This window comes from Salvelinus sp. IW2-2015, linkage group LG23, assembly GCF_002910315.2.
Source record: "Salvelinus sp. IW2-2015 linkage group LG23, ASM291031v2, whole genome shotgun sequence".
NCBI classification, from domain to species: Eukaryota; Metazoa; Chordata; class Actinopteri; order Salmoniformes; family Salmonidae; genus Salvelinus; species Salvelinus sp. IW2-2015.
Genome location: NC_036863.1, coordinates 49,237,425 through 49,262,535, shown reverse-complemented (window position 1 = coordinate 49,262,535; position 25,111 = coordinate 49,237,425). Strand labels below are relative to the sequence as shown.

At 42.2% G+C, this 25,111-nt stretch overlaps 1 protein-coding gene across 1 annotated transcript; it reads left to right on the top strand.

Moving 5' to 3' along the window:
- The first annotated feature begins 4,867 nt into the window (after positions 1-4,867).
- LOC111950602 (Krueppel-like factor 5) lies at positions 4,868-23,371 on the top strand. The gene is made up of 4 exons (XM_023968320.2): positions 4,868-5,171; positions 14,379-15,300; positions 15,566-15,625; positions 22,780-23,371. Exons 1-4 carry the CDS (start codon positions 5,034-5,036, stop codon positions 22,956-22,958), a joined length of 1,299 nt encoding a protein of 432 aa, XP_023824088.1. The 5' UTR covers positions 4,868-5,033; the 3' UTR covers positions 22,959-23,371.
- The last annotated feature ends 1,740 nt before the right edge of the window (positions 23,372-25,111 follow it).

The following is a 25,111-nucleotide window of genomic DNA, read 5'->3' as shown; positions in this document are numbered from 1 at the left end:
CACTGCATCCAACCCTCATTCACTCTCTCAGGGCTTTATAATGATAATGCCAAAGTCAAAGCACTGCATCCAACTCTCATTCACTCTCTCAGGGCTTATAATGATAATGCCAAAGTCAAGCACTGCATCCAACCCTCATTCACTCTCTCAGGGCTTTATAAATGATAATGCACAAGTCAAGCACGTGCATACAACTCTCATTCACTCTCTCAGGGCTTTATAATGATAATGCCAAAGTCAAGCACTGCATCCAAAACCTCATTCACTCTCTCAGGGCTTTATAATTATAATGCAAAAGTCAAGCACTGCATCCAACCCTCATTCACTCTCTCAGGGCTTTATAATGATACTGAGCTTCCGTTCTGGCCACGGGCCCAATGAGTCAGTGAAAAAGACCCACGTCTGGTTCATCAACTTTTACTTGGAAGACAGGAAGTGTGTGTGTGTGTGTGTGTGCGTGCGTGCGTGCGTGCGTGCGTGTGTGTGTGTGTGTACTCCTTCACGTTTGACCATACCACACAAGATATTAAAAATGACACACAAAACCCCTCTCAACGTCTTTTGTCAACCAGCCCTACTTCATTCTACAGTACAATAGCTTACAGGGCCTGGATCAGCTCTGGCTTGATTTGCCTGTTGAGTAATGATCTGCTAGCGCTTGACAGTTTGTTCAGATCAATGCAGATTCTTGTCTTATTGAAAGAAACCCAGTTTAGCAGCGCTACAGTCATTCCTGAGAACAATCAGAGACTATTTGGGGCTAAAGGACAAGGGCACCCTCCCTCTGTCAACATCAGGCTCAACTCAGGAGGCTCAGGAGGCCACAGCCAAACCAAGATTGTGTCCTAAATGGCACCCTTTATATTGCACTGCTTTTGACCAGGGCCTATAGGGTTCTGCTCAAAAGTAGTGCACCATGTAGGGAATAGGGTGGCATTTTGGATGCACTCCTAGGCTCTCTGTACCACTGTAGACCATATCCACTGTACTTATTCACTGTACTGGTAAGAAGTCAAGGTATGCCGATGAACAGCATATAACAAATTATTACGTAGCTGTATGAGTATTGAATTGAGTAAATGTCTGCATGTATTTGCTAATATTAATGAATACAACAAGATGTCTAATGATTTACTGAAGTTTACTGATTAACACACTATTCATACGTGTAAGTCAGTACTGCGCACCACCCTCCTGAGAACTCTTCTATACTGTGGAGGGTGAATCATTGTATATACTGCTTGTGATCAATAATGTAGGAACGGTGTACATTATTTAAAGCTTTAACAGGCAATCCTAACATGCGGGAACATGGATAAATAGTGTGCGTTTTGTGTCAAGGAAGGGTTGCAGCAATAGTCCTTCTATAGTAAGAGATGATAAATCATCCTTAAACATTATGACTGGAAAGCATGCAGGTGTGTGTGTGTGTGTGTGTGTGTGTGTGTGTGTGTGTGTGTGTGTGTGTGTGTGTGTGTGTGTGTGTGTGTGTGTGTGGCACAGGGATAAGCATATGGCTGTACACGTGTAACTCAAGTCGAGCAGGTAAGCACGGGTAACCACACGATCTCATTCACACACAAACACACACACAGAATAATGGGCTGTGGCATACCCTCCATCAATCAAGCAGTCTACAATGCAAATCTGATACCAGCCATGTAAACAAACGACCAGGCTCTCCTCTTATCCACTCATTTTACTAAATTGAGTTTTGGTTCAAACTATACACTGCATTGGAGACAGAGAAGTACAATATTTTTTTTTTTAAACAGCACAGTTTATGGATGCTAAAGTTTGTGATCTTTCACACTCTAACCTACACAGAATAACTTTGGTTAGAACTGTTGGGCTACAAAAAAACTCCTGTTGTGATTTGTATGTTTAAAAATAAGTTGTTCATCAATACAATGATGCACCCCTCATTTTGGTCATTTGGGGCAGTTGTAGTGCTTCATTGAATTATGCGTATCTCTACTGGTAGACGGTGAGCTCTAATTGACCTTTGCATTAGCATGGCAGGCATATGTGTTGACGCCCCAGGTCGGGGGTCCTTAGCTTTGATGGTGATTGTCTGATGGGTCAGATAGGGGACCAGGGCTGGTGGCTGCTCACTGTCTGTCTAATGAGAGCAGATAGCCACCAGACATGGTTCCATCAACTAGAGCTCCTCTAACAAAGGAGCCAATGGAGAGGATCAGAATACCACCAGGGTACTGAACTCCACCCCCCTTAGAACAGATGGCTCTAAACCCCTCCCATGAACTTGACTATAGATTTATCTCATCTTACATCAGAGGGGGTGGGTTCACCTGTCATAAGCTGTAGTTCAGGTAGAGTAGAGAGAGACCTAAACATCATAACCATAGGTAACTTCCACAAAGCTGTGAAAGGTCTGAGAGACAAGGCAAGAAGGGCCTTCTACACCATCAAAAGGAACATAACAATTTGACATGCCAATTAGGATCTGGCAAAAAATACTTGAATACGTTATAGAACCCATTGCCCTCTATGGTTGTGAGGTCTGGGGTCCGCTCACCAATTGAGACTCTGCATGCAGAATTCTGCAAAAACATACTCTGTGTACAACGTAAAACACCAAATAATGCATGCGTAGCAGGCCGATACCCGCTAATGATCAAATTCCAGAAAAGAGACCTTAAATTCTACAACCACCTAAAAGGAAGCGATTCCCAAACCTTCCATAACAAAGCCATCACCTACAGAGAGATGAACCTGGAGAAGAGTCCCCTAAGCAAGCTGGTCCTGCAAGCTGACACCACAGAGCCCCAGGACAGCAACACAATCAGACCCAAACAAATCATAAAAAAACTAAAATATAATTACTTGACACATTGGAAATAATTTGCAAAAAAAGAGAGCAAACTAGAATGCTATTTAGTCCTTAACAGAGAGTACCAAGTGGCAGAATACCTGACCACTGTGACTGACCCAAACTTAAGGAAAGCTTTGACTATGTACAGACTCAGTGAGCATAGCCTTGCTATTGAGAAAGGCTTCTGTAGGCAGACCTGGCTCTCAAGAGAAGTCAGGCTATGTGCACACTGCCCACAAAATGAGGTGGAAACTGAGCTGCACTTCCTAACCTCCTGCCAAATGTATGACCATATTAGAGACACATATTTCCCTCAGATTACACAGATCCACAAAGAATTTGAAAACAAACCCAATTTTGATAAACTCCCATATCTACTGGTTGAAATACTACAGTGTGCAGTCACAGCAGCAAGATTTGTGACCTGTTGCCACAAGAAAAGGGAAACCAGTGAAGAACATCCACCATTGTAAATACAACCCATATTTATTTTCCCTTTTGTACTTTAACCATATGCACATCGTTACAACACTATATAAATATGAGAGAGAGAGAGAGAGAGAGAGAGAGAGAGAATATGCAGTGTCTGGTTTCCTCTCTTCTTCCCACACTACTTCCCCATCCACAACTTTCAAATGGATGAATGAAATATTACAATATCTGCTCACCCTCTCTAACTATCCACATATGCACGCACGCACACACACACAAACACAGTTAAAGTGGTTGACCTGGTTTCACCTTTGTCTAACTCCAAGATGTAGAAAGATGCTCACCATTGAGTTTAGTTGCTGTAACCTGATAAAACTACAATACATACTATGACCTTACATTATTATGCATAGACATTACTTTATGATGTGTGTAGTCAGTGTACAACACATGCCATTATGCTGTGTATGTACCCTAGTTGGTATTTGCATAATTAATTTACCTGGACAGACATTGGTTTCCCAGACAGACAGAACATGGTGGACCCTTATTTACCTATTATTTTATTATTATTTTGATTTTATTATTATTATTTTGATATTAAATCATGCACCTGTCTGGAGATGCAGTAGATAGAGGACTTACCTGTACAGTAGGATGATGCCTTTACCTGGTGACAGCCAAACATCTTACCCGAGTTACTCTGTTACCTGTATAACTTCTTACCTGCGTTAACTTCTTACCATATGTATCCCTGGTTCTATTCCAAGTCTAATCCAAGTCTTGGCTTAGACTTCGGGGCGGCAGGTAGCCTAGTGGTTAGAGCGTTGGGCCAGTAACTGAAATCTCTGAATCTCGAGCTGACAAGGTTAGATATCTGTCGTTCTGCCCCTGAACAAGGCAGTTAACCCACTGTTCCTGGTAGGCCATCATTGTAAATAAGAATTTGTTCTTAACTGACTTGCCTAGTTAAATAGAGGTTATAGTAAAAAAAAAAATGTGTGCCTCTTGTATCATGTTTATATCAGAACCCTGCCAGCATTTACATCATGTTCTAGATTACAGTGTTCCAATTCTAAAGCACAAGAATGCCAATCTACCACTATTACGACGCAATATAAACAACATCCATTTCTAAGACCGGTCTGTTCTCACAGGAACTATGTTACATTTATCTGAGTCCTGAAGCAGACATTTTCTAGCCCATGTTTAAGGTCATATTTTCAGGTTTCTATGAATATGTTGTGACAGCCAGTTCATTATTTACTATGATTCAGGTTTCACTGGCTTTTCTCTTCCTACTGAAACACACACACACCCTCAGGGAAACACATGTGTGTGTGCGTTTGTGTGAGTGCGCTTGTGTGTGAAATATCTATGTTAAAACTGGGCTATATGCTGTTTATGAACTAAAAACCATGCTTGTTCTTGCAACATCATTCCCCTTTCTCTCTCCTTCTCCATTATGTAGTTTCCTCATCACCCACGTGAAAAACACCTACGGCACAGGTGATTGGGGTAGAGGACACTCCCTCGCTTGAATTGGCTAATGTTTTTGTCAATCATGACTTCCAGGTCTCACTTGGCTTACTTGAGCGCAGGTAAAATGACCTGTGAGCCAGTGAGGGATTTGGAATTACTGCGCGCACCTGGATCCGACAACGACGCGCTTATCACGCAACAGTTGTCAAATCTATATGTACTTTACATAAGTTATATTTATAAAGGAAGCGCTATTTGAATACGTTTTATCGGAGAGATAACTATGGCAACTAGTATAGGACTGGCCATGAATCCTCCACACACAGAAGAGAGGGCTGTTTTCACGCAGCTGAAACCTGTGCGGATGTCTGGAGCCGACGGCGCAGAGGACTCGTCGGTGTTTGAGGAAGTGAAACCCGCGGTGAGAATGACATCTTAACCCAGTGGAGGTAGCCCAGGTGCGGCCAGGGGCTCCACCGTATTCCGCCCTTCTCCTGGTTCATATTTTGTAGTCAGTTGAACAGTGGGACACTCCCACTCAAGAAATAGCCTCAATGCGAAAACTGTAGAAATTGATCGTTTCATTCAGGTGTCCTTCGCTTATCTCCTATCACAATAAACCTATTCGTGTCATGCATAACAGTGAATAACGTATTTTATTGTTCTTGGGAGAAAGAGCACATGTAGGCCTATTCAATATACAGCATTGTCCATATTCCAAAAAGGTTAGCCTATGGAAAAGCCTATAGCATTGTTACCCACGCGTTACTCGACGCAAGCACGATTCCATAGCCTACTAATAATGTTGTTGAATAGGCCTACAAATTGATTCCTATTTTTTTCTGTTCAAGATTTGTCAGGTCTGTTCATTATAAATTCATATTTTTCGTGCGTTTCATTCGTTTGAAGATTGTTTTATAAATATATGTATTTATTTAGCTGGCACTTTATCTCTGTGCACTAGAACCGAATAGGGTTTTAAAGTGAATCATTTTACTTAGCTCTGCGACAAATATTTTCTTATGGTTCAAGACCAAACGGATTAATTAAACCCWTAATTTGGCCACGTTTTTCTTATACATATGCCCATAATATTATTACTAATATTGGTCAGCATTTGCACATGCAGTGACAACATACTCCACGTTCCCAGTAGATTCTCACTCATCATATTGTGCGTTCTTTATTGTGAGAATTGAATTTGCCTTGCAATGATCTGTCTTTCCTGCTGATTTTAAGAGTGTGTGTGTGAGGTGTACCCCAGACCCCCCCCCCCTGCAGGTAGTTCAGTTCCCCTTCTGGTGTCGTGTTTCCCCAGCAACATCTGGCTGAATCTCAACCGCTGAACGGGATCTGAGGGTGTCCAGTTACCGTTGATGCTCTGTTTTGGTCGARGAGATCACTTTAGAATTCACAGCAGTTAATTGATGTGGATTTATGTTATCATATATAGCCCCTGGTGTGTTTAACCTAGTTATGATTGTCATTTACTGTCTTTCTTCATGGTTGGATTTAGGCTAATGATAGACATAATAGGAATATGGCCCATTTCCTTGCAGACAATATTGCAATCAAACGTTCAAGAAGCATAGTTTTACTTTTTGAAATGGAACTTATGAAGTTGATTAAGTTACTATTCATTATTAGTAATTAACGTGGCACCACTGTATCAACAAGAGAGGGCACTGTCATTAGGCTAGTTTCTCTAATATATGCCCACATTCCCTGAAGGACAGGGCACTGGGTTCATATTAACTAAATATAGGGCGATTTTGCCTCAGAGACATGTTTTAAAGTGAATAATTTTACTTAGCTCTGCGACAAATATTTTCTTATGGTTCAAGACCAAACGGATGAATTAAACCCTTAATTTGGCCACGTTTTTCTTATACATATGCCCATATTATTATTACCAATATTAGTCAGCATTTGCACATGCAGTGACAACGTACTCCACGTTCTCACTCATCATATTGTGCGTTCTTTATTGTGAGAATTGAATTTGCCTTGCAATGATCTGTCTTTCCTGCTGATTTTAAGAGGGTGTGTGTGAGGTTGTGTGTGAGGTGTCATATAGGAATTGATGATTTAAGGCAGTCTAATGATGTTGCCTTCCCTGCACTGGAGATTCTTAAATGTTTTTTCCTCAGCTGTTAACGTTCCTTGGATAAATCTGGCCGATAAAGAACCATTGAGTTAAGTGTGGGGTTGTTGAAGGGTCATCGATGATTCTTCAGAACTCTAAAGGGATCTGGAATGTATGTGTCCCTTTCATAGCACACAGCAAATTGGGCAGTGTTAACTCAATCAAATCGGATGTTATTTGTCCCACGCTTCGTAAACAACAGGTGTAGACTAACAGAGAAACGCTAACTTACCGGTCCTTTTCCAACAATGCAGAGTTAAAGATAAATATTCAAATAGAAATAGAGATGAGGAATAAATACACAGTGAATAACAGTAACGAGTAAAAATAGCATGGCTATATACAGGGAGTACTAGTACAGGGGTACGAGGTAATTGAGGTAGCTATGTAGAACTAGTGTTGATTTTTCAGTGTGACATTTCTAGTGTTGATTCCAGAGTTAAAATAACACTGTAAAAGGTTAAATGAAGACTCTGTGGTGTTAAATAACCCCATTGTTGGTGTTAATAACCATAGTTGAACCAAAACCACAGCCATCATTATCATATTTCCTAGCATGCTCTGTTGCAGGATGATTTTTTAGAATTGTTTGATTTTTATCTATGTTTTTGCATGTACATTTATTCATTAATTAATCTTATGCTACTCACATATAAATAACATCAATTTTTCTAAACTATTACGTGGACTCAYTGTACCCGTTACCTCTCTGATGAGGATAGGCTACCCGTCCTGTTGGGGGAGGACGCAGAGAGCTGTGGGTTGGCAGCGCACTAYATTGCTGCCTGCCATAAGTTGAGGGACAGTGTCTGACAGACCAATCAACCTGCACATGTACTCTACTGTATGCTTATTGTTGAATGTATGGTTATTTTGACCCTTGGTTATTGTTGTTACTGTTGTTCCGTTGACATTTTTTATTCTCAWTTTTATTTATATTGTAAATATCCAAAATAAGCTTTGGCAATATGTACATTGTTACGTCATGCCAATAAAGCGAATTGAATTGAATTGGTTGTTTCAGTTTAGATGTTTAAGGTARKCTCATATCTTAGTCTTCCTAACCCTGGCAGTCCTAAAAAAAATATCTAAATGTTGGATATCCYTACTCTGGCTGGATTCCAATAGGATTTACACATCACTTAGCAAACCATCATAATATGACTTGCAGGCCTGATGTGACYTGTAAACTATGAGTTTCAGGCCACTGWATTAGGGTWAAACTAGGCCCTTAAACCATATTTTGAGAGCCTAGGAATTTCTGTCTGGAATTTTTGAGGCCTAGGAATTTCATTTTAATGACAACATATTCACTYSAATTTCACTTGGKGAAGGCCACATGACTWAACATGAATTAATGCAGCAACCATTCCTCTGTCCCTAGMAAACACAGTCRTGGGTGGTACTGGTAACGCTAAAATTCACTCGMRAGGCATCCTGGGAAATATTCAAATAAGGCTTAAAACCCTAAAGCAGGGCTATTAAAATCCGGTCCGGGAGGGCTGAATTATTTATGGTTTGAGATATTTGTATGGTTCTTCAAAGAACCATCAAATTCATGGTTCTTCAGAGACCCTAAAACAGTTCCCCTATGGCATCGCTCGCAAGAACCTTATTTGGTTCCAACTAGCGCCTTCATTTTTAAGAGTGTGGCCATGCCTGTCGTGACAGCGGTATGCAGTTAGACCTGTCTGTACAGGGCCCTGCTCTATGAGGCTGTTAGGCTGCTCCATTTGCTTTGTCCTGCCACATATACCAAACTTGCCAAATGCTATCACGGAAGAGGATTACATTAGAAATAAGTTGCACACTTTCTTGTGTTTATCCTCAATGATTCTTAAATCATTTAGTACGTGTACCTTGTTTTAAATGATCAAATGAACGAAACCAAAAAATAACTAGGGCGTTTATCCCTAATCTATCTCTATACTGCTCGGGGCAGGAGGTGGGTGATACAATACCAAGCCAGGGAAAGTAACTGCAGGCCAGGGGAGAAAGGCTGATGGATGAGCCTATGTTTCTCTGTAGTTGGCTACTGTTGTGAACCTCCCGTCACTGCGGTTGAATGTGCTCAAGTCAAAATGGTATTCCAGTGACCTGATCCGATCTAATGAAGCGCTATAGTTCCATTGTGTAAAGACCTATAGAAAATGGCGTCCGGTTGCACGGACGCCATTTAGTTACATGGGATTTGTAGATATATTGATGCAGTTACCTGTAACTGCCCAATAATTACAGAGGAATGAAGGAACTTTTGAGGCAGAATTTGGACCTATCGTTCTTCATTCCCCGAGGTTGTTTTTTGCCACAGTCAGACTTAAACAGGTAACTTTAGAGACAGAATTTAGACCTATCGTTCTTCATTCCCCGAGGTTGTTTTTGGCCACAGTCAGACTTAAACAGGTAACTTTAGAGACAGAATTTAGACCTATCGTTCTTCATTCCCCGAGGTTGTTTTAGGCCACAGTCAGACTTCAACAGGTAACTTTAGAGACATAATTTAGACACACTTTTCAGATAGTCAGTGGGGTTTAGTTTGACTAGCCATTTGACTGCTAATGCAATACAGCCCATTTGCATCGGGTCTACAGGTCTGCCCCATTCTCCAACAGTCACCTCTGGCACACATCCATATAACTACACTAGCTAGTGAAAGGAAACCAAAAGTGTTTGGAGGGAACGGTGTATTACTTTTTAAATTMATCTGTTTCATTCATAGATACATTTATGTTTATTTGTGTGTTGTATATATTCTATCCAGCATGTGTTTTTATCTCATAYTTTTAGACTCGATCAGTCAGAATCTTGAGAAGTGGACATTTCTATTTTGAGCAGGAGATTTGCGCTGTCTCATTGAGATGAGAGGTGAGTTGTATTGTGGGTAAACAAAGCACCAGGGAGTTGCACCAACAGGGGTGATGCCGGGGGTGTTTCCCCACGAGCAGCCATTCAATGGTACGCTCGCTCCAGTGCCTTATCATCATGGTGGGACACAGATCACGCTCTCTGTAGTAAGTCGACTAGATGCTTGATACTAGACATGATAGGCTTACAGTACCTACCTATCTACTGCAGTGCATTGACTTTACCATGACCACGTTGAACACTTGTTAGAATGCTCGCTGAAAGCGTTTCGCTTCCCCAGTGTTCTGGTGTTAGATGAGTTTATCTCCTTGTTATTCTCTTTGCGTAAAATGGAGTTTGGTTAACTGATTGACTTGAATGCTGTGTGTTTCCAGCCTGCTGTGGCAATCCTTCTCTAAAACCAACTGGATCCTTTGTGGCTTTATGAAGGTTCACAGTGTAGACAGTGTAAGCACTCACTTGTGTATTGATTCATCTCTCCTCTCTCTGTTTGGGTTTTTGTGTCATCAGCCCTGTCAATAAACAGACGGTATATGGCCAGACTATGCTACACTACCAGTCAAACTCTGTGGCCAGACGACACATTTCATTACCAGTCACAGTGGTTTGCCATACGTCTCAMTACTCAGACTCCGTGGCCAGTCTAAACAAGTCACAACGCTTTGACTTTTTTTGACCAGACTGTATGTCACCAGCAGTGGTTGAAAAACGACCCAATTGCTATACTTGAGTAAAAGTAAAGATGCCTTAATAGAAATGTTACTTGAGTAAAAGTCTAAAAGTATTTGGTTTTAAGCGTAGTTAAGTATCAAAAGTAAATGTAATTGCAAAAATATACTTAAGTATCAAAAGTAAAAATATAAGTCAGTTCAAATTGCTTATATTAAGCAAACCAGGCAGAATATATACAGTATATATATAATTTTTGTTAGGGATAGCCAGGGGCACACTCCGACAATTTCCAAATGAAGCATTTATGTTTAGTGAGTCTGCCAGATCAGAGGCAGTAGGGATGCCCAGGGATGTTCTCTTGATAAGTGCCTAAATTAGACAATTTTCCTGTCCTGCTAASCATTCAAAATGTAATGAGTACTTTTGGTGTCAGGAAAAATGTATGGAGTAAAAAGTACATTATTTTCTTTAGGAATGTAGTGAAGTAAAAGTGCTCAAAAATATAAATAGTCAAATATAGTACAGATACCCCATAAAACGACATAAGTAGTACTTTAAAGTATTTTTCCTTAAGTACTTTACACTACTGGGCAGCAGTTTAAGTCTGGGTTTCCCAAACTCGATCCTGGGGTGCCCTCTGGGTACACATTTTGTTTTTGTGCCCTAGGGAAAACACAAAACATGCGCCAGGACCGAGTTTGGGAAACCTCAACAATACTCATATGACACTACATTGTTTTTCACAAACCAAGATGACTGATTGTCCTCAAAGTGACGGTCCTATAAAAGCCAAAACAACCCGTCTTATCATCATGCCAGTAGCCATAAAACATCATTTCGGTATCAAAGGTTCTCCCTCTCTCTCTCTCACCCCCCCCCCCCCACCATGGCTATCAGTCATCGTTTATGGAGATGATCCCAGGAAACATACACACAGTTTCCTAACCCACTGTTCCCCAGGCACGGTGGATGTTGATTAAGGCAGCCCTCTGCACCTCTCTGGTTCAGAGGGGTTGGGTTAAATGCGGAAGACACATTTCAGGTATTTCCCTTTAAGAAAGGATCATTAGTGAGGAGACAGAACCATTTGTCTGTGGGATATCCTGACCCCTGACCCCTGAGCAGGTGGGGAGGACGATAGTCTATTGGCCACAAGGAACTCTTGAGTGGTGTTGTTGGATGCTGATGTAGATATTAGTTGCAGATAGATTTGCATGGCTAACAATGGTCTGAAAGGCATTTCTATTGCATTATCGTATTGTTGGACGGCATAGTTGCTATAGTTACTCATAGTTAAACTTGGTGACATGGTATGAAATGTGACATTAGTCATCTTTCATTGCACAGTATTGACTTGGCTGGTATTTTGACTTTAGTTTAATATCTAAGCTAAATATCTGAACTCAAAATCACAATCATGGTCATGGACCTTAAGTGTGAAAAACCTCCCCCTGTGTGCATCCCAAATGGCACCCTGTATACCCTACATCGTGCACTACTTTTGACCAGCCCTATGGGCCCTGTACTATGTAGGGAATAGGGTGCCATTTGGGACGTAGACCCTGACTCTACCCCATAACCCAGAAAAGAGCTGATAAGAATTTGACTCTTTTCTTCTCTTCCCTCCTATTCTCTGTTATCTGGGCTTTGGCATGTAGCAGTTGTCTGGTCTACAATCATTAACAGACTCAGTCTTGGGCCAGGGTTTAGCGGTACTCCATTCTTCTTCTGATACAAAGGGGATGGACAGAAGAGTTGGCGAGAGGGGGAGGGGGGGGGGTGTAAGGGTAGAAGGTGAGGAACCAGGGTTGTGTTCATTTGAACACACAGCAGATAAAGTTTGACAACATTTTGCAACAGAAAATCAACGCTTCTTATTGTAAGTCCCTCCCAATGTCAGTATGTTTTCTTCCATTTGTTGCCTAATGAACAGGATCCAGGGCACTCAGGCCAAGTGGAGGCTGCTGAGGGGTGGACGGCTCATAATAATGTCAGGAACAGAGCAAATGGAGTGGCATCAAACACCTGGAAACCATGTGTTTGATGTATTTAATATCATTCCACTGATTCCGCTCCAGTCATTACCACGAGCCCGTCCTCCCCAATGAAGGCGCCACCAACCCCCTGTGCTCAGGCCAGAGGGGGGACACTGCCAAGGGCGCTGGGTTAGCCTGCCTGCCAGGCACCCGAATAACACAAGACCCGTTTGTGCCCTGTCCTGAAAAGAAGCTCTCAATACAAATAAAAAGAAGCCATTTTCCAGTTAAATACTTGGTTTTACGTTTCAGTTTCTCTCCCTGGTCAGATTGCACTGATGTCAGAAGGGGCTGTGGGGCAGAGGTGCTTGAGAGAGACGGTGGGGTTCACTAGTGATAAATGGCCCATTATATTCTGGAGGCAYACACGCACACACACTCACACACAGGTTGAAGTGCCCATAAAGCGATAGGCCTTCAAGAGTGTGTGTATAAAAACACATCAACACTTGGGTTGCTAGGGAAGAGATTATGAAATATATAATGCAGCCAGTGTTGACATAGCTGGCACTTCAAATAGCTGTGGAGGTATAATAGGCCTGATGAAATGTCCTCTCCCCTTCATTGTACCTGCTGTTGGGTTAGCCATTATGTACAGCTGGATAGAGCCTCAATATATCAACAGCTCATTGAATCATTTGTACACAACCAATTGGCTGGGCTTTGCCTTGGATTGGCTCTTTGTGCTCCAGTGTTTGGCCTCAGTAACTCATAGAACCGACAGGGGTGTGTTTGAGTTGCAGCACATTTGATTTAGGCTACGGTTCTTTATCTAGCTGGCATTCATTTGTAACTTTCCCAGTAAAATAGTACTAGCTTAATAAGTCCTCGTTTTGCTTCTTGGGATTCATTTTAACAAGCCCTTAGGTAAAACATAGTATCTAAATGAAAAGCTAGTCAATCATCTATAGTTACAATGGGCTGATGGTTTAGTTTGGAGAACTTTCAGTTTTTCTCTTTCATGTATCATCTCTTTCCTCTCCCTCTGTAATCTGAAATGATCTAGCTGTCCCATGACATCTCTGGTAGAATCAAATTCGTTCTCTCTGTTCTATTTTTAACTGCCAGTGGAGGCAGTGTAGTGTTTGTGTTCGCTCCTTCTTTCTCATGCCCTCACCTTTTGTTTTGGCTGTTTGTTTACTTAGCTAGCTAGCACTGCACCCTGCACAGACATGTCCTGTAGGGCTGGCAGAAGGCTAAGTAAGCCATGGCTAGACAATTTCAGATTTAGGAGGGGGGGGGGAGAAGAGAGAGATGATAAATGAAAGAGAAAAACATTTTAAAAAACAGACAGGACCGGGCCTCAAAAGTCACTCTCTAGTAGTTACAGTGTAATTGTTTCTGGTGGCTTTTCTGCGTTAAAGGACAAACACTATGCATTGTGTCTACTTTTAAATGTTTTCCCTTTTAAGTTACCTTGTAGCAGCACACATTTAAGGCAGTCTTTCCATACATCTTTCACTCCATCGTTCCCTCCCTTCCTCTGATTCTTCCGTGGTGGTGAGCCCCATTGGTAGGTTGGAATGTGAGGAATGAAAGGGGGAGGAATGAAGGGAGAGAGGTTGGATGCTGGGAGGAAGCGAGTCCTGGTACCACCTGTTCTCCTGGCGTCTCTCCTTAACTGACACACACCCAGATAGACTGAGAAACGTTAGAGACAGATACCTCTAGCTTATGTACCTGTGCCATGTCACTTCCACCTTTTATACCAACACAATCCCACACAGTGACAGAATCAATAAAAAGCAACTGCAGGTTTAGCTGAGAGGGTTTTTAAAGAAATTGAATGAAAAAGTGCATTCGTACCCCAACAAGAGACTCATCCTAGATGCGCGAGTGCCTACCTTTTCAACGTTGGCTCTGTATTGAAACACGGCTCACTCTCTCTTCCTTCTCTCTCTCTCTCTAGATCCGGTTGGAAATGGAGAAATACCTCTCCCAGCCCCCAGGCAGCCTCCTCATCCCTCCCTCCATGGCCCCCACAGACAAGAAGAACCGCAGGGAGAGCGCCTCGTTGGTGGACGAGTACTTCTCAGAGGAGAAGCCCAACACGGCCCCGTACAGCGTCAACATCAACCTCATCCTCCCCAACACCACCCACCTCCGCACTGGCCTGTACCGGCCCAACAAGCCTAACCAGCAGCAGCACCAGGCCCACCAAAATCACCTCCTCCAACACATCAAGACAGAGCCGGGTGTGGATGTGCCAGTGCCCTGCTCCATACAGACCATCCAGACCTTGCCTGACTTCACGTCTGTCTTCAGCATGCCCCAGACCGTCAACACCATGTTTATCAAACCGGACATGGCCGCCGGTGGCCACCCAGTTTCAGACACACACACAGAGCTGTACATTGGCCCCCAGAAACCACAGGTCTACCAGATGCCTGTTCCTGTCAGTGGAGCTGACCTCACAATGACCCTCTCCCACAGCAGCCAACCAGGGACCGGCGGAGCCAGCAACGGTAGAACCATGATAAACCTGAACAGCGTCTCCTTGATGACGGTGGGTCACGGCGGTGGTGACTCGTCGTTTGCGATGCCGGAGCATTTCTACCACCACCACACCACCGCATCGCCCCAGTCCCAGCCCCACAGCCTACCTCCCTCACCCCCCAACTCCCAGCCGGGTAGTCCTGAGAACCAGGCAGAGCTGCTCACCCCTCCTCCCCCCTACCAGGCCTCCACGAGGCTGGGATTGAAGGTCACCCAGATGTCCCACCACTCCATGCTCATGGCCCACGGACAGGGGGTGCTGACGGGACCCAGGTACAACCGACGGAACAACCCAGAGCTGGAGAAGAGACGGATCCACTTCTGTGACTTCCCAGGTGAGCCCCCTGATACTGGATGGTTGGAAAGGAAAGGGAAAGGGGGATACTGGATGAATGAATGAATGAATAAATGCTCCCAAAGTGCCCTTAGTCTTTAGCTAATGTGCTAAAGACTAAACCGTGTATGGTCACAGATACAGGAGATGAGTTTCATGATTCTGTTAGTTTGCTTACCGAGACATGGTGAAATTAAATACCGTAGAGGTCAATGTTGAATACTGCTCCATTGTCAGTGCAGTGATACATCTATTTTCCCTTGTAGGCTGCACCAAGGTTTACACAAAGAGCTCTCACTTGAAAGCACACCAAAGGACACACACAGGTAAGAAAGAGTAACTTCCTCTGTACACTTACACCAATAGAAAGACAGACACAGACACAGACACACGCACGTGTACAGTACTGAATAAGGAGGCCATAATGAGACTATATTGGTTATGTTAAAGGCTTGAGACCAAAGCAAAAACATGGAGGCACTATGGACGGAGGAAAGAAGAGAGACAGATGGGAGAAAGAGAGAGAGAGAGAGAGAGAGTGTGTTCTAAACTTTCTTAACAGATGTTTTCTTATTGTACTAATGCATGCCCATACAAGCCATACCAGGTTTCCCCCAGCACAGAGAAACAGAGAGGAATGGAGGGAGGGAGAAAACACAGTTGTGGTGGACTGGGCCAAAACCTGTTCCTCCTGCTTTTCACTCCCTATTCAGAGAAAAGAGGGGAGGAGCAGGGAGGAGGGAGAAAAGAGGGGAGGGGAGCTGGGATAAGGAAAAGAGAGAAGCAGTTTCGATGTAGTCACTTCTGTAAATGGACACCTCTGGCTGACAATTTTAGGGATTATTCATTCAGAGGATGAGCGACAGAACAGAATGAAGATAYAGTAGAATCTGGGGGAAATAATCTGTTGGATGCCATGATGGAACGTATCCAAGCTCTGAGTAGCCTACAATCTGATTTCACTCTGTCATCCAACCAGTCAATGATAGACCTGGGGCTGTATGGCAGGTCTATCCTAAATCAGCACTCCCTCTCTGAGTCTCCTGATACATACGGCTCCATGTCGCTCACATGTCTTGGGAACTACTAAGTCTAGATACTAGATACTTAACCATATGGCCTCTTCTTTTGTAAATATTTTCTTTTCAAATATGGCCTATTGTGTGTGTGTGTGTGTGTGTGTGTGTGTGTGTGTGACTGAGGCATACCTGGCTGTTCACCATGTACAGATGTCTCTTTTGTCTGAGATATTTCCTGCTGCATTTACCCACTTCATAAGTATCTACTGTATTCTAGTCAAGGCCTATCCTATATAACTACTGCTGTACACACCTTTTCTATTCATATACGGCCAATAATGTCTATGCACACCATCATATACAGTACCAGTCAAAAGTTTGGACACACCTACTCATTCCAGGGTTTTTCTTTATTTGTACTATTTTCAACATTGTAGAATAATAGTGAACACATCAAAACTATAAAAGAACACATATGGAATCATGTAGTAACCAAAAATSWGTTAAACAAATCAAAATATATTTTATATTTGAGATTCTTCAAAGTAGCCACCCTTTGCACACTCTTGGAATTCTCTCAACCAGCTTCGTGAGGTCGTCACCTAGTATGCATTTCAATTAACAGGTGTGCCTGGTTTAAAGTTAATTTGTGGACTTTCTTTCCTTCTTAAAGCGTTTGAGCCAATCAGTTGTGTTGTGACAAGGTAGGGGTGGTATACAGAAAATAGCCCTGTTTGGTAAAAAACCAAGTCCATATTATGRAGAGAACAGCTCAAATAAGCAAAGAGAAAACGACAGTCCATCATTACTTTAAGACATGAAGGTCAGCCAATCAGGAATAGTGAAATAAAGTTTCTTCAAGTGCAGTCGCAAAAACCATCAAGCGCTATGATGAAACTGGCTCTCATGAGGACCGCCACAGGAAAAGAAGACCCAGAGTTAACTCTGCTGCAGAGRATAAGTTCATTAGAGATACCAGCCTCAGATTGCATCCCATTTGAGATGCACACGTTGTCTGTTTCAGGAGAGATCAACTGATGATAATCTAGTGCCATCGATGGTTGCAATAGGCCCCTTGTTATCGGATTCTATTCCAATAGGGAACATTCTGTAGGTCTCCCGTTAGCCTGTCCATTGTCACACAATGAAAGGTGTGAAAACCCATAATAATGTGTTTCCGTGGCTGAGTTGATGAGCAGATTCGGGCCATCAGTTGATTGACAGGTGTAGTACTGTAGTATGATAAACTTTCCTCCAGTGTGGATGCTGACTGACGTTTTATAGTTAGGCTATGGGAGATTTGTCGATATAGTTCTGGTCTTTGGTGTGGATTGTAAGCCTGTATTGTGTTGTGTTAATATTTGATTTTGTAAAGCTGTCAAGATGTTTATGCATTTGAGCCTGTACAAAAACTATTTTGTTGAGCTGACCCTTTTCTTTGATGTGTAAATTATTAGACTATTCTTTTTACGTCTTGAAAACATTGAAATAAATGTAATTAACTCGTGGGCCTAATTTAGGCTCAGGCTGGTTACTAGATCTCCCAGCAYTCGTGGGGATGAGAGGCGGAGCGCSCTGCTTAGACCACTGAGCTAAGGAAGTTCCCGATGCTCTAGCAAGCACTAAGAACGCTATGAATACAGACGATACTCAGGMACGTCGTTTTTTATCGTTTTGTTTGTAGGCCTTCCCCAAACCATAGCCCGAACCTTAAGCACTCGGGAATAAAACTGTTGACCTTTTGAGTTGTTTCTGTTTTAACCCTGGAACCACGTGGAATGGATGCATCAAAAGTAGACCTACCTCCGTGAGTCAAAAGGGCAGTGGGCTTGATTCGAACCCGACTCAGGCATTTTTTTAAAGAAATTATAAAATAGTTTGACACCCCTGTTTGTGAGCTTTTAAATGGTATCAAACTCAACCGTTTATCTTTTCCAGTCATGAAGACATGGGTATACAAAATGGGTCAACTTTGAGGACCTCTAACTCCTAAACGWTTTGGCATTCAAGTCCAAAAAGKTACTTTCTGACCACTTTTAGTACGAGCAAATATGTATAAAAAGTTMTGTTCAAATCAATAGGGGTGAGGTCAAAAAGTGATTGAAATCAAGTGGAAAGACCCATTTTTCAMCCGATTTTACATGCAAAATCAGTGCGCTCTCAGTTTGCAAATCATGTTCAGAGGTGTAAGTGCTCTTGGCAAGCAAATKGTATTGGTGTGTCGGAGCCGAGTAGCCTACAGTACTACAGCGCATTGGGAAAGTATTCAGACCCCTTTCCTTTCTCTACATTGTGTTACGTTACAGCCTTATTCTAAAATGGAGGAAATAAAACATGTTCCTCATCAATCTACACACAATACCCCATAATKACATTTTTGCAAAAAAATAWAWAMAAATTGATTGGACATGATTTGGAAAGGCACACACCTGTCTATATAAGGTCCCACAGTTGACAGTGCATGCCAGAGCAAAAACCAAGCCGTGAGGTCGAAGGAATTGTCCGCAGAGCTCAGAGACAGGATTGTGTCGAGGCACAGATCTGGGGAAGGGTACAAAAAATGTCTGCAGCATCGAAGGTCTCCAAGAGCACACTGGCCTCCATCATTCTTCAGTGGAAGAAGTTTGGAACCACCAAGACTCTTCCAATCGGGGGAGAAGGGCCTTGGTCAGGGAGGTGACCAAGAACCCGATGGTCACTCTGACAGAGCTCCAGGGTTCCTCTGTGGAGATGGAAGAACCTTTCAGAAGGACAACCATCTCTGCAGTACTCCACCAATCAGGCCTTTGTGGTAGAGTGGCCAGACGGTCAAAGATATAAGTAAAATATAAAGTCAAAATAAACAAAACAAAAAGTAAGTTGGAATGACACTGAGGGGCAACGCTGTTACATCCGGTGCCTGTTTGCCTGAGGCTGATGCCGCGCAGGTGTTTGTACACGTGTACACATGCGTACACATACGCTCCTATTCAAACACACACGGACACACACACACATGTAAATAGTGCCACACATGCAGTCAAACGTATACAGTTGTCCTTACTGTTTTGATTTTTGCTCTCCTTGATGTCTTTTGTTTTTGATGTTTTTTTTTTCTCGTGTTTGTTTTCCTTAGTTTTTCTCTTTTGATCATTTTGTTGGTTATTGGTGCGTTAGGGGTGGGGAATGAAGGGAGATGAGGCTTTTTTTAAAGATTTTTGTGGGGAGAGGTCTTGGAGGGTTGGTGGCCTGGCAGTTGGGAGCTTGGGCCGGTGGCCAATCGAACATCTCTGGAGAGACCTGAAAATAGCTGTGCAGAGACGCTCTCCATCCAACCTGACAGAGCTTGAGAGGATCTACAGAGAAGAATGGGAGAAACTCCCCAAATACAGGTGTGCCAAGCTTATAGCGTCAAGAAGACTCGAGGCTGTAATCGCTGCCAAAGGTGCTTCAACAAAGTACTGAGTAAAGGGTCTGAATACTTATGTAAATGGAATATTTCATTTTTTTTTTTTTTATATATATACATTTGAATTAAACCTGTTTTTGCTTCATCATTATGGGGTATTGTGTGTAGATTGATGAGGGAAAAAAACAATTGAATCAATTTTAGAATAAGGCTGTAACGTAACAAAATGTGGAAAAAGTCAAGGGGCCTGAATACTTTCCAAATGCACTGTATCTTGCTGATGAGGCCCCCTGCCCTCTTAACAAACAGAAACAGTTTATAAAGCTGCGAGGCTCACAAAGGATGTCCTGTGGATGKTTTATGGGCTTCACAGAGAGCTGGGACTGTTTGCTGTCTTTCAGTAAAACCGTGTAGGCACCATCATAAAACAGACAATGGCTCTTCGGGAGAGAAAAGTGTGCGCGTGTGTGTGCGCGCGCGTATGTGTTCTACGTACGTGCAATATGTGGCAATGTTAGGCTGATAAACTCAACCGTTGCACAACTGCCACCTGACCAAATAGCTGAAGTGTATTATTGTGATGCTGTCAGTTAAACAGCTCCCTTATCTARGCCTCAGCGACATTCACAGTATCACAGCCCTAACCTGTGTTTTGGAGAACAACCAATTGCACCTGACCCTCTGTTAGCTTGTTTTGAGATGCAGACGTTGTCTGATTTGATCCCTAATGGCACCCTATTCCCTATATAGTGCACTACTTTTGACCAAAGCCCTATGGGCCCTTTTTTAAAAGTACCTCACTAAATAGGGAATAGTGTGCGATTTGGGAAGCAGGCAACATGTTTGATCTGTGGGCCTGTATGTGCAGGGCTATCTCATTATATTSTTTACCAATGCCATAATAATGGCAAGGAGGGAGAGGTGATGCTTTCGACCCAGAGTTGAGAGCAGAGCTAGACTGAACTCAAATACACCTGCCTGCACCRCTGAAAGATACTAATAACAGCCTGAACTCCCCAAAACGCACACATACMTTACCCTCCACCCCTGACCCCTCTCACCCAATGCCCCCATGACCCTCTGGGCCCCTGCTTCAGTAGTGATTGTCAATTAGCTGTTTTTAATGAGTAATACTCTCTATCTAATCAGTACTCATGGCGTCCTCCCTTACGACAACAAAAAACATGTGAAATGTGTAGTTGAAATGGCTGTTTTTGCAAGTTGAACTTAAGTTGAAACTATATTTTCAACAGTAATTATGTTAAAACCACCTGTTCGCATGTGAGGAGAAGAGCATGTTTTCACCTCATAGGAGAAGAGCATGTTTTCACCTCACAGGAGAAGAGCATGTTTTCACCTCACAGGAGAAGCGCATGTTTTCACCTCACATGTGAAATTGCAAGTTCACATTTGAAAAGCATTAACATGTGAAAATTACATTTGGAGTTTCACATTTAAGAAAACTCCACACGGGAAARTCTCACTTTCACATGTGGAATTRCAAGTTCATATGTGAAATAAATGTACATTTGAAAATATAAATCTCACATGTGGAATTGCAAATTAACGTTTGGGGGTGAAATAGTGTTATTCTCCTCACATGTGAAACCAGAGGGCGGCGCACAATTGGCCCAGCGTCGTCTAGGTTAGGGTTTGGCCGGGGTAGGCCGTCATTGTAAATAACAATTTGTTCTTAAACTGACTTGCCTAGTTAAATAAAGGTTCAATTAAAARTCAATTAAAAATACACAGTTTAACAGGGTGACCGAATGGTGTTCAACATACACACTCAGGAACGAATTCAAGTAAATAAGGGTGTGAGCATACTTTTTCAAAAGTAAGAACGGTCGATTATTGACACGATACGGCAAAACCATTCAATCTTATTGGCTTTTGGATCGTTCCACAGAAATKATTTGACATTTTAAGTAGAAATTGTGCACCGATATTGCRTTTTAAAAGTGTCCAYCATCCTTGTAAAGCCCTAGTTATTTTGTTGCTTTTAACAAAGTCATTTCTGAAGATGATTATTTATTTCATAGTGATTCCATCTAATCACATGTAATGTCTGTCCCTTGTTTTAAGGTCCACCCTGTTAAGTGAACTGAACTGTTTTAATATGGTGAAACTAYACCTTTTCAAATATTTGCTTCAAAAGAAACATTGAACATCTAAGATAGTAAAATCACAGTGTAAAAGCAGCTGAGCTGGCTCTTTCCCTTTTGGGTCATTTTCTGGTGTTTTGTTGTGGAAAACTGAACGGGTCGAGCTTAAAACATCAACCCTGTTACCCATAGATAGACAGGCTAGAAATTGTTTAAACAATTTACATTTTACCTTAATTTTTTGGGGTGTAAAGCTTGCATTCAATTGCCCCTCCCTTGTTGCGCAAAACAAGCTTCTATTCCCCGTCACAAGGGGGATGAAATTGTTACTTCATTTGTCACTTAAAAGGCCCTTAAAGTAGTCAATAGAAAATGTGTTTTTATTAAGTTGATCGTGCTTTATCGATCTATCCATCCATTTATTGCTTTGGAGTTTTATTTAGGAAGATATTCATAACTCTAGGGCTACAGTTTTGTGTCCTTTCAGGCTCTTTCTCTTTCTGTCCCCCCCGGGAAAATTTTTCCCTGTGTGTCAACATCAAAATCTTATCAAAGCTTACATTTAGTATCCATTCAACATGAGTTTATGCTGAACCCATATAATACTCTCTGAGTGAATAGCCAGATGTTGGTAGGGGATGTACCTGCTTTAACATGCCCACTGGTGTGTGTGTGAACAGTGTGTTTGGCAGTATGTTTACCACACCCTGTTGAAGACATCACTGCCAACACAGTTGTGAAATATAAATGAAAATAGTGAAATGAAGAATAGTCTAACTCATCTCTTTCTCAAAACAACTGTACAGGATATTCTGCTCTCTCTCTGTGTCACATTAGAAAGTGTCACACATCCCTGTCTTAACAGCCGCACAGGCTTCACCAGTTTTGACATACCCATATTCATAGGACAGACAGTGTATTTATGTCTTCTCTCTCTCTCTCTCTCTCTCTCTCTCTCTCTGTTTCAGGAGAGAAACCATACCGTTGCAGCTGGGAGGGCTGTGACTGGCGTTTCGCCCGCTCTGACGAGCTGACGCGACATTACCGTAAACACACGGGAGCCAAGCCCTTCAAGTGTGTGGCCTGCAGTCGTTGTTTCTCCCGTTCAGATCACCTGGCCCTACACATGAAGCGCCACCAAAACTAAACACACACACACACACACGCACGCACACACGCTACGGCCACCTGAAGCATCACCAGAACTGAGGGACATCATCCTGAAGCCCCCAGAATGCATTGCACTGCACTGCATTAGGGCTGCGGATGGACTGCCTGACTGACGGACTTATCCTCCTTTTCAAAACTCCTTATCATGAAACATTTTACACCATCTACAACGATACAATGATCAAAATGTCTGCTCCTGATGTCACTACTATCGGGAGGTATGGACTTTCAAAGAAATAGCGGGCCATGGACGACCAGCCTCCAATTGCCCCACGTAATAATGGATGCACATTGTATGCCTGTATATATAGTTGTGTATAGTGTGTTGTTGTGTGTGTTTCTGAAAAAGCTAAGAATTTATTGACATCTATACTTGACTATTATTTTTTTACACATCTGCAGTTGAAATTTCATACCAATCATGACAATGTTGGGTAATACTTTCAAGTCACATGAGCTTCCTTATATGGTATCATATATCTTCGTGACAAATCAACAGAATACTCTGGAAAACGCTTACATTCATAATAACTCGTTTCTATTCGGGTGCCTGAGAGCCTGGAGCGTTTAGCCATGTTTATTATTTTTTCTGTAACCACGGAGACAAACCTCTTTGATAGGGGCTCGCAACAACAGGACATTATCCTACATCTATTTCCAGTTTCATCTTCAATAGTTTGTTCAACAGTTCATGCATGTATTATAACTTCTTATTTTGATTTATGTTGTAATGTTAACTAGTCTTGTCCTGCAACCTCACTATTTATGTATAATAATTACYGAGTTGAATTTACTACAGCTCAAAAGACATTAGGGAACCGCATTACTTTGAAATTAGAATCGTCCCCATGCAGATTTTGATATTTACAAATCAGTTGTTTTTTTTATTATGTATTGTAGCCTGATAAGAGTTGAACTAGTGTGTGTGTGTGTGCCAAACGATTAGAGAACATGTTTCATGCAGGTTATCATGCTCAAAGATATTGGCAGCAGGATATGAGACAATGCCCAACCCCTCCACGGAAATGTCACATTTATTACACTATTAGTCACAGTAATGATTCATTAACATAATGATGCTGGATGGACACTTTTTGACATGTTTTTTTTAAACATGAGGGCACATTCATACATATCGGTCAAAGCAGTGGACATACATTTAGGGGTGGTTTCCCGGATACAGATGAAGCCTAATTCCGGACTAAAAAACGAAATAAATGGAGAATCTCCATTGGTGTCCAGGGAACTTTCCCTTTCTGCTGTCAGTTGTTTTTACCTGTCAGATATGATTGGCTGACCTTTAGGCCTTTGATAGTTGTAAGGCTGGTAACTGTTTACCCTAAGTTGCCCTTATACCTAYGTAATAACTGTAGTAAAGGGTTTAAATCATATCAGTTTGGGCAAATCCCCAGTTGGTTTTATACTCTGTGTCTGTCTTTCTGAATGGAATCTGTCTCTCCTCTCTTATGACCTTATCAATGTTTAGACCGTTAAGCATTCTTCCAGCCAATACTTTCGGCTACCTTTTCTATAGCCTTCCCACTAGTACTGAGTTTCTGTACCTATTGTTGAACATGGAGGGAGGAATTCCTGCCGCCCTAGTGGATGTACATTAAACAAGGCGGACTTCTTCTCTGGGTGGAACGCAACGACGATGTGGACAAAAGTGYGCGCTGCCCCATTTTTAAAAACAGACTCATTCCTTGCACATGCATGCATGTCGATCGACAGAGGGAAGCTTGTAGAAACCTTAAGCCTAGCCCTAGACTAAAAAGCACTTTGAATGGAGGTTGTTCATGAAGCAAGGTTTTTTTAGTTGAGGACTTAATCTGGGTCCGGGAAACCATCTAGGAGTATTCGACACTTATGATGCCACTAAATGATACGTTTCYGTCTTTCTGACAGAGAGACTGTTTTGTTTTAACTCACTGAATGACTCAAGCACTTCCTTCACTCTAGGAACAAGTTCTCTGTGTTAACTGCCTTCAATGATAGGGAGGTATGATGAATCACTGTATATACTGTCATTTTTGAATAGAAGTTGTGAATTTTTTTTTCTCTAGTATAGGATCTTTTTGCTATGAACAAAAGGGGATTCTAGGTTGGTTTTTAATGGCTGGTTATTCACTC